The sequence below is a fragment of the Eleginops maclovinus genome, chromosome 20 (assembly GCF_036324505.1).
Source record: "Eleginops maclovinus isolate JMC-PN-2008 ecotype Puerto Natales chromosome 20, JC_Emac_rtc_rv5, whole genome shotgun sequence".
Classification (NCBI taxonomy): Eukaryota; Metazoa; Chordata; class Actinopteri; order Perciformes; family Eleginopidae; genus Eleginops; species Eleginops maclovinus.
The window spans coordinates 24,380,019-24,398,712 of record NC_086368.1 but is presented as its reverse complement, the minus strand read 5'-3'; the positions used below and the strand labels follow the sequence as shown (position 1 = coordinate 24,398,712).

The 18,694-nt window shown below is 41.0% G+C and overlaps 1 protein-coding gene and 1 non-coding gene across 2 annotated transcripts; both read right to left on the bottom strand.

The window, feature by feature from the left end:
* Nucleotides 1-423: 423 nt before the first annotated feature.
* On the bottom strand, nucleotides 424-496 carry trnaf-gaa (transfer RNA phenylalanine (anticodon GAA)). The gene has a single exon. It is a non-coding gene; the product is annotated as a tRNA-Phe (tRNA).
* Nucleotides 497-3,776: 3,280 nt separating this feature from the next.
* Nucleotides 3,777-17,255, bottom strand: LOC134882429 (G-protein coupled receptor 22-like). Its single transcript, XM_063910107.1, has 2 exons — nucleotides 17,124-17,255; nucleotides 3,777-7,412 (listed from the first exon to the last, which is right to left on the bottom strand). Exon 2 carries the CDS (start codon nucleotides 7,296-7,298, stop codon nucleotides 5,775-5,777), a length of 1,524 nt encoding a protein of 507 aa, XP_063766177.1. The 5' UTR covers nucleotides 7,299-7,412; nucleotides 17,124-17,255; the 3' UTR covers nucleotides 3,777-5,774.
* Nucleotides 17,256-18,694: the final 1,439 nt, after the last annotated feature.

Below are 18,694 nucleotides of genomic sequence, written 5' to 3'. Positions count from 1 at the left end.
TTAACTTCAGTTATCCTTATCATCCCTACTGTGATCATGTACCAAATGATAAACGCATGAACGCATCAATAGATAACCAGTAGGCCTATATTCTTTTGTCATTTATCCTCCCATCTCCTAATCCCACTCCTAGCACATACATGCACAGAAACACTAAAATGTGTGTTTTTTTAGTTTTTTCTGTGTTGTTTTTGTCTGGCCCTTTTTTGTTTGTCTTGCTGTGTACCAATGTGTAATAATAGTCTGCTTTCATGGTAGTAAAACAACAGAGACTAAGTATGTTCAGATTATTAATGTATTTATCTATATGTTAAGTGGGTAGTTGAAGTTGTTTACTTTCAGTTATTTATAGCTTTGCTTTGCATTAGTTATTTTGATCTAACACACACTTTTTCGAATTGCCCATAAAAGCTACCAGGTCACTGCCGAAACCAGGGATCGAACCAGGGACCTTTAGATCTTCAGTCTAACGCTCTCCCAACTGAGCTATTTCGGCGGATGATCGTAGACCGTTCCCTGTGCACTTACTCTATGTACCCACCAGAGGTCGTTGGAGCACACGTTATAATACACACCAGGCAAATCAGACAGACAGACAGACAGACAGACAGACAGACAGACAGACAGACAGACAGACAGACAGACAGACAGACAGACAGACAGACAGACAGACAGACAGACAGACAGACAGACAGACAGACAGACAGACAGATACTGTATTGATCACAATTTGGGAAATTGTTACAGAAATTAACAATTAAAAAATAAAATGAAACTGAAAATATTATATAAAATACAAACAATATAAAATATCCTGGATCATTAATATAATCCAAAATATTGCATTAGCAAGAATATAGGCTTATACTACAGGAGCATATACATACTGTATATATATAGGATGGTATATAATTTACAGATAAACAGCAAATTGCACATTTGTTTTCCTGTACCTCTCTGTGGGACAGCGAAGGAGCTCCACTGTCTGTCCAGCTGCCGGTGGAGAGTGATGTTTCGGATAAGAGGCGTTTTGTATGGATTTGATGAGTTTCCATCATTAAAGAAAGGTGTTTTATTTACTACCTAAAGGAAAGGAAGCACATTGATATGTTCCTGTTGATCCTTCATTGTGGTGCAATATTCTGATAGCTGTGTTTGACTACTGTACATTGTCCATGTTTAAGGTATGGTAGTTTAAGGTATGTTTTTTTGAATATATATATAATAAACAATGTGCATGCTTGTAACAATTTCCTGTTAAGGACACTGTGGGGGCTAATATACCACATAATCTTTTTGTTTATCTCTGCTTCCATGAGGAGTATTGTGCACACAAAGTCAGACATAATGTTGAAATCTTGTTCAAAGCTTGTGTAAACTTGGCTTAAGTGTAGTACTCATTTGCCAAGAAGTGAAAAAAACACCACTCAATCTAATACTCACCACTTTCATTGCAGTTTCAACACTTTGCACAGCTATTATCCAAGAGGGCAAGGGACATCAGCATTGGTTTGAAACTGATCATTATGTGTATTAATAATAATAATAATGTTAAAAATCATGCTTACTTTGAAATATGGTGAAGTGAAATTTCCCTTCAACAATATGTGGTTGTTATGAAGAGCACTGAGCATATATGCTAAGTGGCCCTTCAGCTAATGCACATATGAGCCCTTAATGCACAGTGCTGTACATCATCATTATGCTGGTTGCCTCACAGCAGGGTTTCCCCCCTTCCTTTCAGTACTACATGTACTATTTTTACTATTCACCCTTAAAAATGCTTTTCTGTCATCAAAACTGTACACAAGAAAGGCATTTAAAGAATGATAAAATAGCCCAGAGTAGTTTTTGGTCTGAACAGAGATCTTTTCACAGCAACACAACAATGAGGGGTCTTTGTCTGAAATAATGTGATCAAATAACCACATTTTGTTTGGATTTTCTGACTTTATTCACCATTCATAAATTGTATCCAAATGTTATTTCAATGCATTTACAAAAGAAAAGAAGGGGATCCTATATTGTCACAAATGCATCAATCTTAAACCCCAAATGATCTGGTTGCCTGACCTTTCTCTGTTTGCTGTTCTCAATACCTCCTGGGAGTTTTGTTGGAGAAAAGTATTTTTGCTTTGAGGTTCAGTTCTTTAAAATGTTGCAAAACTTTCCAGCTCATATGGAGGAAACATACAGGAAACAATAAGAAATAAATGTTGAAATAATAGAGACGTACATACATAAAATATGTAAGAACGCATATAGAAATAATGAAAAGCATGCAAGTTGATAATTAAACATTATAGTTGTATTTATTTCTGTTTAGTTTTTGCTGTTCTATAAACTTCTATGTATTTGATTTTGAAAATATTCATATCCTTTTATCACAATGTTTCCCATTTACTACTGCATTTCATTTGTTCTTTTATTGATCTGCTTCATTGCAAATCTGCAGTCTACACAGCAAATACATCAGATTGACTGTACTTACACATCTGTGTGTTTCAACTTGCATGTTTGCATCTATTGTTTTTTAAAATTATATAATGTTTAACCAAAATGTGGCCATATTGAAATGCAAAAAAACAACCAAAAGTAAAAGCAGCGGCCTGATTTTTCTCGCTAGTTTTACAGTAAGTGCTGCTGGATTGCTTTGCCCTGCAGGCTTCATCCCACATGAATGACCTTCTTTTTCCCATACTGCAGAGGTCTGTATCGCCTCCTTCCCACGCAACACAAAGCCCACGCAAAGTTTTGAAACAGCATGCTGGCAGCTTTTTTAACTAATGCGTACAATAGGCTATAACTCAGAGGGAGGAACATGACATGAACACTGCCAGGTAGCGGGGTTGATCCGTGCCTACTGAGGGCACCCATACACAGAACAAGGATGCACCATCTTGATACAGTAAAGGATGTCTTCTCATCACAAAGCCAGGTTAACAGTGACTTGCCAACACTAATATAACACAAATGCAACATCGACTCACCATATTGTCGTTCTGACTGTGAACTAAGATCATAAGCAACACCACACATCCCTGACCACAACAAATGCTAAGCAAGAGTACATGTGTATGTTGTGCAACAATGTGCGCTCATGTCAACGAGGACTTCATGTTCTCCGGCTCAGCAGTATATCACTGTGTGTGTCCCTTGGACGGGGGGATAATCATGTGAGATATATGGACAGTGATGCACTTTGTCTTCATGCTGTTCCCCTCACAGCAGGTTCCCTTGTGAGTCAAAGTCTTCGTGAGGGAAAATGCAGTCATCAGTCATAACAGCTTCAACCGAGAACAGGGCTTTTAAAGACAGGAATATTGTATAGTATTTTATGCTTAACATTCTATAGTATCTCATGTCTTTAACCCTTATATGGGCAATCACATAAATATTATGGAAAACTGATAAGTGATTAGTATGATCTACATTACACCTCAATTACCCATTATTACACCTGTATTACACCCTTATTATTTTTACAACCATTTACACTTTTATTACATCATTATTACATCCATATAACACTGTTATGATATTATGCTGTTATTTCACCTATAGTACGTGGTAATTAAACCCATATTACACCCATGCAACACCAATATTACCCTTATTCTACACATGGACACAGCCTGTCAAGTGACTGTATCTTCCAGGATACAGAAAGCAATTAAGGGTTGAAAAAGAAATATCGCAGGGATAAATTCATACAGGACGACAGGACAGGAGGAGCAAATTCAGTATTTCACATTTATTGATACAATTCAACATGGCATGGTATACATTCACATAAAAACAACACCATGAAGAAAACATATAAATATAGCATATTCTTGGTTTACATACAGTATAATATTAATCTTTTTCATGTTTTACATTCAAGAACACATCAATCGTTTGTGTGTGTGTGTGTGTGTGTGTGTGTGTGTGTGTGTGTGTGTGTGTGTGTGTGTGTGTGTGTGTGTGTGTGTGTGTGTGTGTGTGTGTGTGTGTGTGTGTGTGTGTGTGTGTGTGTGAGAGAGAAATCACATGGTCCCTGAAATGAGCCCCAGTGTGAGTAAAGCATTAGAGCACACACACAGTCAGGCAGAATAAGGTCAATGAGAAACTCTTGTCTTATTAACGATCCCTCAATCTGTGGGGACAGTTTCTCTCTTGTGTTTGCTGAGGCTGACCCGCTGGAGTGCACATTTGGACGACCTCTAAATCAAGAAAAAGTCTCTAGTCACATACAGACGAAGTGACTTGCACAGTATATTTCACATTAAGTATATTGTTGTCTGTTCAGTATTTACAACATGTACATAAATGCTATTACAAAAGCGAACGGCATGCTTTTAACATGCCGAATTAAAGCAAAAGACACACCTTAAATATAATGCAACCCAGAACAACAGACCTGCAATGAGTACCTTTTTTTGCAGTAATTGTGCATAATTTGTTACAGTTTGTCAGAACGGTGTTAAATGAACATGGATTTATTTAAATTCTGTCATTTTGGTTCATGTTCTGGACTGCATCATAATAAGGGTTTCCTGTTATTGTGTCACCTTAGCATTTTACATTGTTCAATATTTTATAAATCATAAAAATAGAGTTCTGTTTTTACTATTTAAAGGACATGTTAGACATTTTGGGAAAGAAGCTTATTTAAACTGAGAGTTTGATAAGGTGTTTGATTGCATGTGTCTATGCTTAATATGAAGTAACAGTCGGCAGCTGGTTAGCTTAGCGTACCATAAAGAGTTGAAAGCGGGGAAATTAACGAGTCTGGCTCTGTGTGAAGTGCAAAAACACGGACATTTGTTTATTTGGACAGAGCCAAACTGTTTCCCTCTGTTTCCTGTCTTTCTGCTGAGCTAAGGTAATCGACTGTTGCCTGAAGCTTCATATTGACTGACTGTACACAAAGGAAATCAATCCCCCTTACCTAATTCTCCAGTAAGCTTTATTCCAAAAACATCTTGACAAATGAGCTTATTTTGTCCAGGCTGCATATGCAAAACACCAATCAAGACATTACACCATTTGATAAAAATTTGGGACCAAAAGAGTTGCATTTATAAAGAAAGAGCATTGCAAGATTTCATGTTAACACTGTAATATTAACCGTGTAATAAGTACTATAGCTAAAGCAAAACAGCAGGTAATATTTAACACTAGCCTTTAATTGTTCTCTGACCTTATCCTCTCCTAAATGCTGATTCATTTACATCATCAACATATCAATGTGCTTTGCCTGTAAAAGTATATGTTCCCCCTTTGCTTTGGAAAACATGATACCATCACAGCAAAACTAAGACAGCCAAGATAAATACATTCAAAGAGTTTGTTGAATATTTATTTTCTATGTGTAGTGAATCAACATTTTTTTTTAAAGCTGCCTTCGAGCATCTGAGTGGGCGGCAGATCAGATCATCTGCGGGCAAAACTCATTCTTTGGAGCTGTTGGATGAACACCATAATCTATCATACAACTCCATATGTAAACATACTTTTGGATTATGGTTGTGCAAAATATGTACATTTGTATGCTTTTGTTGTTGATTTCTTCAGCTGCAGAGGCTGTGTGCACCCCTGCTTTGTTTAGCGTGTTGCTGCTGCTGCTGCTGGTGGTGCTAACGTTAAGACATTTCCCAGAGGTGGAAATGTGTTTTTCACACTTTTTACACTGGCTTCACACTCCGGCTTCACACACCAGTGAGTTTCACAATGGAGCGCACCTGTGACTTCATTGTGTGTTTATTTCTTTTTTAATTACTGTGCCAGTCTCACAGGACCTCAGCCAGGCAGCGGTCAGTACCTTCGCTCGCTTCCAGCCGCACCTTCCTGCTGGTTTTTCTGTTCTCCACCCAGGAGTTGTGTATGACGGTGCCCCCCGGTGAAGGGTCCACCTGGAGCAGAGACACCACCCTCTTCTTAACCTTAGCACGGAGGGCCCGGCGCAGCTTCTGCCGGGTGAACGCGTAGAGCAGAGGGTGGGAGACGGTGGTGCCGTATGCCAGGGCTAAGAACCAGAGGCGCAGGCTGACCAGGGCGTCACTGGGGCCGATGCCCAGGATTAGCAGGTTGGTCACAGAGAGGGGGGCCCAACAGCCCAGGAAGGTGGTGATAATGATGAGGGACATCCTGAACACCCGCCTCTGCCGCTCTCGCCGATCCCTGTGTCTCCGCACAGCACGCCTCAGCGCAATGATGGCCGACACGGAGGCCTGGACTCCCATGGAGGAGGGCATGGCGGTGGCTGCTCCCGTGTCAGAGGTGAGGAGCGGGGCGGAGGAGGACAGGGCTGGGGGGGAGGTAGCTGTGGGGGTGTCATTGTCATTGGGGTGTGTGGGGGAAGGTGAAGGGATGAGAGGCGGGTGGCTTAGCTGTTTGGTGAAATCTGTGGTGCACTGCTCCCCTCCTACCTCCCCACCGTCCCTCTTTCTGATTCCAGCCCTCCTTTTTTGCTGTCTCTGGTTTTGCCCCCTGAACCGCTGGCCCTTCTTCATGTGGGAGCCAATGCGGATGTTTAAAGCCCTCAGTATCCTGGAGTAGGTAAACAGCATGACTGCCACTGTGGTGAAGAAGATGGGCACCTGCAGGATCAGATGGTAATACATACCCAGGCCTGTGTTGAAGCCCTGCCCGCCAACACACAGCAGAGTCTGGTTACGCCAAGCCGGCACCACAGCGGGACCATTTGACGACAGCGACAAAGGCGTCACCTGCTCCTCTTCTCCACTGGACCACTGCACCTCCAAGAACGGGATAAAAAACACAGCCACAGAGGTAACCCAAACGGCAGCCAGGAGCAGCGCGGCTCTCCGCGTGGTCAGCAGCCTGTTGGCCGGCCGCACTGAAATGTCGTATCTGTCCAAGCTGATGACCAGGATGTTGACGGCCGTGGCTATGCTGGCAAAGGTGACGCACGCCTCGTGGAAGCAGCAGATCAGGGCCATGTTCGGTCCGGGAGGCAGAAGCACCACCACCAGGGTGAGGGGCAAACAAAGCACACACACTGCTACATCCAGCACGTGCAGGTTCACCGTCACCATGTTGCTCACTGAGTCCACTAGATTTGATTGGGAGCAGTAGAGCACCAGCACAGTCAGGTTGCTGCTGAAACCCAAAACCAGCTCCAGCATGAGGAAGCCAGTTAGCGAGACCTGGAAGCCCAGTGAGTACGGCGTGTACCAGGAGTCCGGGCTTCCTGGTACACCACCCTGCTCCTGAAGGATTCCCATTCCCTCCAGGCCATCCAACGTCCCAGCCCAGTCAGTGGTGGTGGGGGTGTAGCTGTCAGTCTCCATAATGACCTCTCAGCCCTTATATATTGTATCTGTCACACCGTTGATGAGCTCCCATGATGCACCAGGCTGAGCCTCCATGATGCAGGACAAGTGAATAACAGCTCAGTGACAGTGCTGTGGAGACAGGAACACAGAACAGACGGATGAGAAATGGACTGTGGCGGAGTAAATCAAACACACATTTTCTTCCTCATGGCATGTCAGACATTGCAACATTACCCGGGATAGAAAAGTCAAAGCCAGGATCATCACCAGTGTTGGCGAAAAATAAGAAAATGCCTCGCTTGCTTTCTGTCTATCTGTCTATTTCTAGGTTGAACAGGTGCTGAATTATGCACCATCCAGCCTTCAATCTGCCTCGAATCAGTATTTGTGATAACCAGTTTGGCTTTTGAGACCTGCAGACAGGCTGTCAGCACCAATAGGATTTGATCTGCATCTCAGGAGCAGACATTTGAGTGAGCTAAGTATTTAGATGAATAAACTGACCTCTCAGTAGATCAGTATACATTACTTACAAACATTTGGTTAGGATCACTAGGCTGCCAGCGGTACCAACTACATTATCATTTACAGTACAAGTATTGCTCTATCTTTTTGGAAATAGGCAGGGTTTGGTTAGCTTAGCATAAAAAAAAGATGCTAGGAAAAAAGCTAGCCAGGCTCCATCAACATTTTTCAAAATAGATTAAGCTCACATAGTAACGTATGGCTAATATGGCTGAAGATACACAAGAAAGGGAAAGAGAGTTATAGTGATATATTGAGGTGTTTGTAGGATGTATTTTGTAGTTTGGGAGAGCTAAGCTTACCAACTCTAGCTATTTCTAAGGTTATCATTTACTGACTTATGGCAAGGCATGGCAAGTTTGTTTTAGATGGATGGGTAGATTTTGTGGCCTTGGTAGGGTATGAGTGAGGTCAGCTACTGTTAATATAAATTGTTTTTAAATTTAAATTGCAGGTTAATTCCCAGAAAATCTGATATTAAACAGCATCAGAAACACTTAAATGTTGTTTTGTAGGTTGTAAAAGCGTAAGATGGGACAGATAGAAGATGTTTCATTGTTTTGAATTCTAGTGAAGACATCAATGAGGGTTTGATAAATCCGTTCTTTTCATAAACAGCATGACATGGATAAAACTGCTAATCAGTGCTGGAGCTCTGTTGTTGTTGATTTTTCTTATAGCTGTGAGACACTGCCAGCACTGATATGAACACAGAGACAGTATCTCACTGCTGTATTGACAACCACAAGATTACAGGCAGGGTGCGAAACACAGGTGATTGCAGGCCGCTGAACACTGATTGCACCTGTGGGAAATCAATTCAGCTTCCTTTCCTTAAAATCATCAGAGGTAGGAAAAAAAACAACCTAAGAACATAAAGTGTTTAAGACATTTGTTGATGAAGCCTGAAGCCAAAAGAGCAACAAAGACAATCAAATCTCAAACGTGCACTGCAAGAAACGATGTTGCGTTACGAGATCGACTTGTTTCCCAGGCAACCCCACGACAAGAGTGTGGGTTAATGAGGGCACAGGTGTCAAAGTATTGAAGAGTATGACATCTTAGGTGACGCCATGCAGTTGACAGACAAATAGAGCTAATCCGTCTATCTACTTCAAAGATTCACACAGAAAGACTAAAACAAATCCACACACTGTTGACTGTTCTCCCTGAGCGTTCTTAACAGCAGAATGGAGGAGAAAAGGGAAATCCCAGTAAAACAATTGCCTAATGGACTTCGTGAAAGTTTCCACTGCACTCTTTAAGCTATAGTGACAGATGTTTTAAAGGTTTGGTTTCGATCTATAAGGGACATCTCATGGGAACGTAAGGAGAAATGAAAGGAGGGATACTGGGGAAGTAAACAGCACGCGGGGAATTGACAGTGTGTATGTGGGCAGCCCTGCAGCCACTTTGCTTGGCTCATGCTGGAGGTTTCCAGCTGGTCCGTTCGTGAACAGACTGTCTGATTGCCACCAGAGGCTAGAATTGGGAAGATAAGGGGGCAAGGGTTGGGTTTTGGAAATGAAAATGTAGAGTAGTGAATTCTTGTTTAAAAGAGGGCATGCGTCATCTGGAAGAAGGACATCTGAAATGCCTGCCTGAAAGCTGAGACTGATTACAGAAAGTGTAAGGGAAGGAAGTAGACAAGAAGCCAGCAGCGTTTGTAAACACGATGTCCCAGGGTGCAAAGGTGGCGGCTTTTTTTCCACTCTAAACTCTAACATCACCATAACTACTTCTGTTTTCCTGGTTGCCTCAGGTACCCAAAAGGCTGCCTATATCCCCAAAGACTTGAACTCATGATTGCCTGAGTGAAAAGCATGAGGACTGCACGGGTTGGATGCTAAGCAAAGGAAAAAGCAATCTTGTCGTAGAGCAGCTCAGGGACTGATATCTATATGAAACACAGGTTTTTCTGTAATATATCAACTTTTCTCCTTACATTGATTCAGTTATATATGTCTTATATACAGTATGTGCCACTGTGTGCCAATCTCAAGTCAAAGTTGAAAAGGACATTCATGTGAAGCAGAGGTGTGAAAAATCAATTGCTATGACCGTGCTCTGGTTCGACCCACAGCGCCACACGCCTGACCCTGGAGAGCACTGTGTTGTTTCACATTGATCCTTATCCACACGTTGGTTGTTATTAGTCCTTCTTACTTAAAAAAAGTAAGAAAGAGTTTCTCCCCCACTCCTGGTAACGAGCTGTGACCAAGAGGCGTGCAGTGTGAAACCAGGTGCCTTTTCCTAAGATGGCATCCTAATTAAGTCGCCTGCATGCGTGAGGAAGATGCTCACCATGGTGTGCTGCAGGTGACTGCTTGTGAACATTTTCTAGCCTCGCAAATGGCAATAATCTCACCTAGACCCTTTCTGAGAAGTAGCAAATGTCAAATCAAGGAGGCTGCATTTAATCACCTCATTAAAACACCTTTTCCACATTCAAAGGTAATGAGGTCGAATGTGAGCGCAATGACACATCTTCATAGAAATCTGAACATCGGTGGCCTGTTGCACAAAGACTCTTCATTTAACATTTTCCTTTGAAAAAAAAAAAAACCAGCTCAAGTCCTGTGTTTTTTTATTTTCGTTTCTTTTAAACAAAAGGGAAGGTCATGCACAATAATCCTCAAAGCAGAATTTGGAGAAAACAAACCATAAACAGTTAAATTACTTAGAAGAAGCATGTAGCCTGGATATACTTCTAATCGAGGAGAACATGTGGTTCCAAAATAACTTCATTGAAGATTAAACAGAGCTCTGCCTAATGTGTTATCTTATTCTGTTTCATATTTGTATTTTCTGTCTCTACTGTCACATGTCTCCATGCTTTAATGTTCAAAAAGCTCTTTATTTTTCTCATATTGCCTCTGTTGTAGCACCTCTTTTCCCTCTCTGTCTGAAACCAGAGCCCAGTCTGCTCTGATTGGTTAGCTGGCCGGCTCTGTTGTGATTGGTCAACCGCTTAGAGAAGTACCGCCCCTTAGCCTATCACGTACAATGTGTTGGAGCGCTATAGGTTAAAAAAGTAAAGAAAGGATTCCAATGGAGGCGTTTCAGGCAGGGGGGGGAGTTTGTCTTGGTCTTACATGGCTACATCTGATTCTTGATATTTTTCTGGTGCAAAATACGGAAAATGTACACATAACTATAGGCAAAGATATTCACATTAAAAATCTGCACAGCACTTCACATTACCTCTGAGTCCTGATCCCTAAGCCTTTGATTTAGATTCAGTGTTTCAGTGCTTTGTTTGATCTTATTTCAGCTCTGCTTAGGAAAAAATTTACAATGTCTTTATATGTTGTAGATGTGACCAGTTTATAAATACTTTAATAATGTCAATGTTCTTCAGGTTTGACAAATTGAACACGTAAACCATTCAGGGATTCGAATGCCAAATAGTAGACATGTGGTTTTGCTAGCAAACTTAAATAAGATGTATGTTGGAGTGCGTTGTTTCACATGTTTAACAACCTCTCCATTATATAGACGAGATTTTTCTACACTAAGTGACGCACTACAATCTTTTCCCCTTCAGTGTAGGAAGCCAGATTTAGGTGACAAGAGACTGTATAACATGTATAATTGAACAGCTAAAGCCCCATCTGCATCGGCAGCACAAAGATTAAAAGGCAGCAAAGATAATCTTGCTATTCCTGTGAGACGCGCTGATGTAACAGGTTGTCAAAATCAGTGACAAGGCAGGAATGTAAAAGAAGGGTACACGAATATGGGGCATATAAATTTTAATACATATTTAATGTGGGATTTTTATGGAAAAAGTATGGAAAACTATATTTTATCAGCAAAACAAAACCTCATCATTATTAAAGAGGCCCAGTTGTGCTCTTCGGGATTTTTCCCTTTACTGTAATGTGTGGTATAGGTTTATGTGCATGTAAATGGTTTACAAAGGCTTACATCAGACAGAGGGTCAAAAGAGGTGCTGTAGCACAGGCAGTATGAGAAAAATAAAGACCTTTTTGAACATTAAAGCATGGAAAGATGTCACAGAAGAGGCAACACATACTAATATGATCCCGAAAATGAACACAATAGGGCACATTTGAATGAAATCAAGCAATACTTTTTAATATTTTACCCGTTTAGCCTCAGTGTCAATAAAAGCAAAAGCAGACACAACTGAGTGCTAACATTGTGAGACTTTAAAACATTTATTATTTTTGGAAATAAAAAGTATGACTAAAGACTTAAATTCATGCTTTGCTTCTTTTACATTTTTCTTCACTACAGAATTTGTATCCTTAAGATATCACATAACAGATGGTTATTCACATATTAGCATCGCAGGTTATAGCAGTTTGAAGTAGATCAGTTTTCCTTCATTAAGATGCAAAGTTATTCTGCAAAAATCTAATTACACCATCAACTCAACCGGGGGAAGCTCTGGGGAAAGTATTTAGTTTCTGTCCTGTACTGTTGTTGATGTGAACTGTGCGGAGAAAAGAGCCAGTGATCAGGCCCGCTGTTTCCTGATCGTATTTTATTTGAATTTGCATGAGATGACACTGTAATCCCATTACAGGAAACCTCAGGTGGTCTTTGCAATGATTTAAAAAGTTTTGAAAAAAAGACAACATCTGTCTGTCAGAGTCTGTGCCAAAAAGGCAGCTTCAATCACTTGCCATGACAACGTGTAGTGAAAGATGTTTGTCTACTTCGAAAAAGCTGAACCCAACAAAGAGTGTGATTTTAACAAGACATAGCGAGGAGGCTAAGCACAAGAAAAGACAGCATTCAAGCCTGAGAGTCTGCAGTGGAAAGAGGTCTGCGGGTAACAACAAATGGAAAGTCTGCAGCTAACAGAAAATATACTGTACCCTCCCTCTATGCAATAAACTCCCACCAGCATATGTGTGTGTGTGTGTGTGTGTGTGTGTGTGTGTGTACTGGTGTAAAAGACTCCCTATTGAGACATCAAGCCGTTATTTGAGCACTCTCTTCATGATGGAGACAAAAGGTCACGTCAGAGCAAAACACTCGCACACCACTGCTCATCCTCAGCACAGCTGGAATCGGAGAGCCACACACACAAAGACACTAACACACATGGTTATTACAAGGTTTGTTCACAGATCCACACACAGAGTTGTAGAACAGTACACCTGCTGAGTCAAAGTGGTTTTGTGGTTGTAGATGAATACAGAGCGCACCAACGTTTTATCTGGAGCAGTGTAGGGCTGTAACTGTAAGCGATTATTTAAGATAAACACGAGTTGAATAAAGAATTCCCCACTGAATCTGACATCCAGCTGCTTTTCCGCCTTTAGTACAGCCTCTTGAGTCATGACCTTCAGATGAGAGGATGAATACCATTATGCTTACCATTTTCAAGATTAGTAGCTCAGTGTATGGAACATTCTAAATGCAAATAAATGGTTGCATTCAGTCAATATGTCCACTTCATGCATGGTAATGGACACATGACATGATTGCACTCTGTGAAACCCTACTGGGACCACATCATACTTTTAAATGATGGACTGACTGCAATTATATAGTGCTTTTACAGCCTTAGCTACCCCTAAAAGCCTTTTTACACATAGTCAGTTTGTGCGATGCTAGCTGTCCCCTAATCAGGGAAACTAACATTCCCACACAATGCTATTTAAAGCAATATGGAATAAAGTATGAACTCTTCTTTACTTCCCTGAAGCATGTCTGATCCATTATAACTACATTTATCTATGTTTTTGGCATGCTCTCTCATGTTACTGTCTGCAAAAATGCTCCGCCAAATAAATCCATGCTTGACTTTATAACCCGGTGGTGTGAAAAGCTATCGACTGATGTCTTTTTTTGGAGATAAATACTGTGTATTTCACTGCTGTTTCTACACAAGTGTTGAGTGTGTTTCTTCCCGTAAATCAGACTGATATTCACCAGTGTTACGGAGTAGCTTTGAATGTGACGCAACTATGTCAGGGCAGGTGTATAGCTCCCAGGCGCCATGTTGAGAGTGAAGCTTTGAAAAGAAGAAACTGCGAGCAGCGGTATCACATGTCAAGCATTTGTACCGTTCTGAATGCGGATGTTTTTGTAAAAGCTGCATGCTGCCTATCACACTGTCATTTGTGGATGTTTTATCATTCATTTGGATTAGATGAATTGGAATTTTGGCAGGTGGTGAATAAGCAAGGTCGAAAAGAAACTTCTAGTGGGAATTAGTGGTAATGTGAGCAAGCTGAGCCACCCCAATGTTTAATGTCGCAAAGGGATGGATACTCCTAGAACTGCTGGCCTTCGGATGTCAGTAGACCGCGGCAATGGGAGTCATTTGAGGATGCTGTTTCAACAAATATTTCCAAATAAGGATTTAACTTGGAATTGTTCACCTCAAATTCGAAAAACAATTGCACAAGCTGCAGTATAATTAGACGTACTTATTTGAACGGTGAGGAAAATACTAATTTCAGTAGGTTTTTAATTGCTTATAACCTTATGAGTTGTAAGTTCTAGAGAACAAACCATGTGAATGATTGCAAGTCGCATGATTTACACAAACAAATATCGCCCCTAGACCGTTTTAACAATCACTGCTCTGTTAACATCACAGCAAGGGCAAGAAGCAGGGTCAGGGGTCTGCTTCACTCTGATAGGTTTATTGAGCCCTCCATCAAGGGGGCTGACAGCTATTAATTGTATCAGTTGTTAAAGCTGCATCTATACTTTCTATGCAGAAATCCATTTTCATTTCAGGCTTTGTCGTAAATATTTTGGCTGTGAAGGAGGACAGTGTGAAAGATAGATTAATGGATTTAAAGGGAAATTCTGAGTGAAAGCAAATACATCTGTTTCTAAAGAGACTTATCTTTAAAGTATGGATTTCTTAAAACAATAGCTGAGGAGAAATCTGAGAAATAACTAGGAGGGATTGCACATTTCAGCCACTGACCAAACTACACTACAAATCCATAATTCAGACTGACTTTCCAAACGACAGGCATTTCAGGTTTGAGCAAAGAATCCAGGCTCTCACTGAGGACCATTCTGTTGTCCTGTTCTCTGAATTATTTATCACTGAGCTGAAATATGGACCTGAAATAGCCAGCCATTGAAAAACCTAAGCTTGGGGAAGAACTAGCAAACAAAGGAAGAGTGGTTGAAAAAAGAAGCAATCGAGACAAGATAAAGGTGTGTGTCAACAGACGGATGACAGATGCTGAACAGAAAACCACTTGGTGAAAAATGATGAGGTTACTTAACAGCAGAAGGAGGCAATTAGAACATGATTTATCCATTTGTGTGTGAGCTGGCGACAGAGAAGGGATGATTATGTATTGATATACAATACAGCAGGATTTGGTTTCCCTCCTTCATGTTCACAATCAAAGTGTCAGCAGCAGAACACGGGGACGGTGTGGTGGAGAGACGCAGCTCAGGCCCAAACGCTTTCATCAAGACTCCTCTCTTTATCTTTCTTCCACCTACACACTGTTGCACCCAACCCCTCCCTTCTCCGTTACACTCCTCGTCACGCCTGCTGTGTCTTACTGCATTTAGTTTCACTTTAACAGCCTTGATCTGTCCCTCTGTACATCTCTTTGTTTTGTTCTCTGACATTTAACACTGTTGCTTGTGACAAACAGCTGAGAGAGAAACGGCATGATACAGCATGTGGACAGCATGAGAGAATACATCTGAGTTTTTTGATTCTCAGAAGGCAGATTCCAGCTCTGAAATGCAGGGTAGAATATTATCCCATGAATACTGTTCCCTTTACTTGCCTGACAAACAGCAAATGCAGGCAATTAAAACTAAAACTATGCATGAGTTATTATAGATCCATTGTGTATGTACATGTAATACATGTTTTTGATTTGGTTTGTAAAATTATACTGCTCAAAAATTGCTCAAAATTCAAGGAGATGATGATAAATGGCTTTTGCTATTATCTGTTTTTGCTGACCAACATTCAAAAGCAAAACAAGTTATCAAATAACAATCACAGAACAGGAAATTGCACCGTTGAAAAACTGAAACCTGATTATGGATGGCAAATTGCCCTCAACACCCTCACAATACGTTCATTGTGCTAAATGTCATCACCAAATACTCTTGAATATAATGAATCCTTTATTGATGCAGGGGGCCTTTTTGATAACTGGTTATCTTATTTTAAACTGTTTTTAACAACCAAAAAAGGATGTTCATTAAAAAGACGTCATATCCATAAAAAATGTTTACTTGAATCAAAAGGTAAATGGTTGGTTTTATTGCCAATTTTAATATATTGACTATTTTATAAGGATTATAGGGATAGTATGTTAAATCGCAAATATGTTGTCCAGGATAATGGTCACACTATCTCTATGTCGTTCCTAAACCAGATATTTGTGTGTGTTTTGAAGATTGCCTATGCACTTAATTTGTACTTTCAGGTAAAATAAGACCTGAAAGGAACCAAATGTTTCATATTAAGGTCTAGCCTATAGTATTTTTCATTATAGTAAAACATTTATATTTATTTAAGAGGCCATGTTTGTATCTTGGTCTCCTCTTTCAGCCATGATGTATTGAGGTGATTTTCCCCTAATATTGCCAGGGGGAGTGTATCCATAACTCAGCAACTAACCCTGGCAGGCAGTGATAAAAGACTACGAGAGGTTTTCAGGCATTTATCAGATATTTTAAGGCATGTGTGGCCCCCAGGCTGTGGGCAAAATGAACACAAAATATGCACACGATCGCGCACAGCATCCAAACAGACCGCCACGCTTTGATGTAGCCCACAGTGAGCATGGTGGTGAGATGTTTCCAGCGGACTGCTGTGAAGACTCCCTCAGGAGCGTGGGAGAAACACAGCCTCAGAGCCCGTAACTGTGTCAAGCACCTACTCCCACATACCGCCCGTGGTTTCTAATAAAACACAGGTTACTCTGGCAAATCGATATTTCGTGGTGGTCCGGGTGCCAAACAACGCAGAGAGCGAGGTGATGTCCTTCTTTGCAATAAATAAAGACAGAAAGTTGGAGACAATGGCGCGAACAAGTGGTTTTATTGAGATATCTGCACGGTAAATCAAGGCTTAAAAATACGCTGCGTAAAAGTTAAACTACGCTAAAAGTTATGCATGCTTTTTATTGAGTCAAATGTAATTGTACGTTTCGATCATACATTATTTATTTGGCAATTTAGGTTATTTGTTTGGATAAGGGATACATGCAAATCGCTATTTTAATCTAAAATGTCTTGAGCAGACAATCGGCTGCACACACAAAAACGGCCATATTGCAGAATGAAATAAAACACATTGAAATTGCTTTAGTAAAAGTGCTCTCTTACCTCTTGTTTCGGAGTCGTGCGCTCAGTGATCTATGTCCGCAGCCTTTCCTCTGTCTGTCCTGTGGATGTGCAGCAGCTGAGCACACGCTCAGCATCAGATCCAGCAGATCCAGCAGCTCCAGCAGATCCACCAGGGGGCCACTGACAACACAGCTGCTCAGTGGGACGGGCCACTGTCCGCAGGAGGAGCTCAGGATCCTGTCAGGATGATCACTGACCGACTGGAGGAGGAGGAAGAGGAGGAATCTGTAATGAGTTTATCAGATCAGTTCTTTGAACTTTAACAGCCCAACCCTGAACATGCTCTGGGATACATATTCCCATTATTAAATGCATGTGAAAAAAAGAGGAGCATTCCACGGGGGGGAGGTGCAACAATCAGATGAATTGACCCAAGTGATGTCATTTGAGTCAAGTGGGTTGGATTTGAAGACTGCAAATATGAGAATTAAATAATCTGGGGTGGGGGTTTTATAGGGAGAGTGAGAGTGCAGCGTTATGTATAGTCTAGGAGTTATGCTTGAGTTGCATTAGCATAATGCATCGTACTATCTGAAGGGTCAGTGGGCGAGTTGCTGTATGGGTTATGTGGGAGCCAGGTTGTGACAAGGAGGAATGCTTGGAAAAAAGAAGAAAAATGATGGTGTGAAAATATTGCTGAACTCTTTTTTTCTTGGTCAATCCGAAGTCAGTGGAGCACTGTTCAAAGAATAACTGCAGACCATGTTGTGATGGGATCACATGCCAAAGAACATACCAGGACCATAAATTCAGGGAGCTTCTTCTAACCCCCCTACTTCCAATAATTTTAGTCGGACCACAGCCATCTTTGGGCTCTAACTTCATTTTGATGCTTTGTTAGGTTACAAAATGTGTCCAGACATATAAACAAAATCTCTCCAGGAATACAACCTGCCATGATGACAAACACACACACAGGCTGAGTGAAACAATACCAGCATTTCTGTCATGGCTGGTAATGACCGACATTTTTTATGTTTCTGAGAGTTATTTTGGGAGTGACAGCAGGATTATTCTTGGTTTTAATTTGCTGGTGGTTTGGACCCTTTTGTTTTCATTAGGGTAAGACACTAGGACCTCAGAATATACCATAAAGCCATAATTTAGAGCTCAAACGTTAGCTTCTGATCTCTGTGGGGGAATACTGTGAAGCACAACATATGTAGATCAAAGCTGAGAGATCTGTCAGACGGCATGGACCTCATGTCTCATTCCAGTGCAAACAGAGCAACATCACATGACTATTATGTCGTGTTTGCATTGTATGCGTTCATGACATAAGTGATGCAGTACCAATACAAAGCAATAGTAGAATGTGTTAGTTATTCCCATACAGCATTACAATCAAACAAACATCCACATCCCCGAATACAATCGCAAACAAACCAACTGAAGGATTGTTTGCATTTCACATTACCATGAACTGCATCAGAAACTGTGGCCAGGTTTTGATTCATTCGGGTTATATTATAGAAAATCCCAGACAAAAAAAACTTGAACACCTTGTGGCCTACATTCATTCTCCAATGGTTGATGCTGAATATTTACCT

Bases quoted from the DNA above. Each gene is read 5' to 3' on its own strand.
- LOC134882429 (XM_063910107.1), bottom strand. From the start codon at position 7,298: ATGGAGACTGACAGCTACACCCCCACCACCACTGACTGGGCTGGGACG.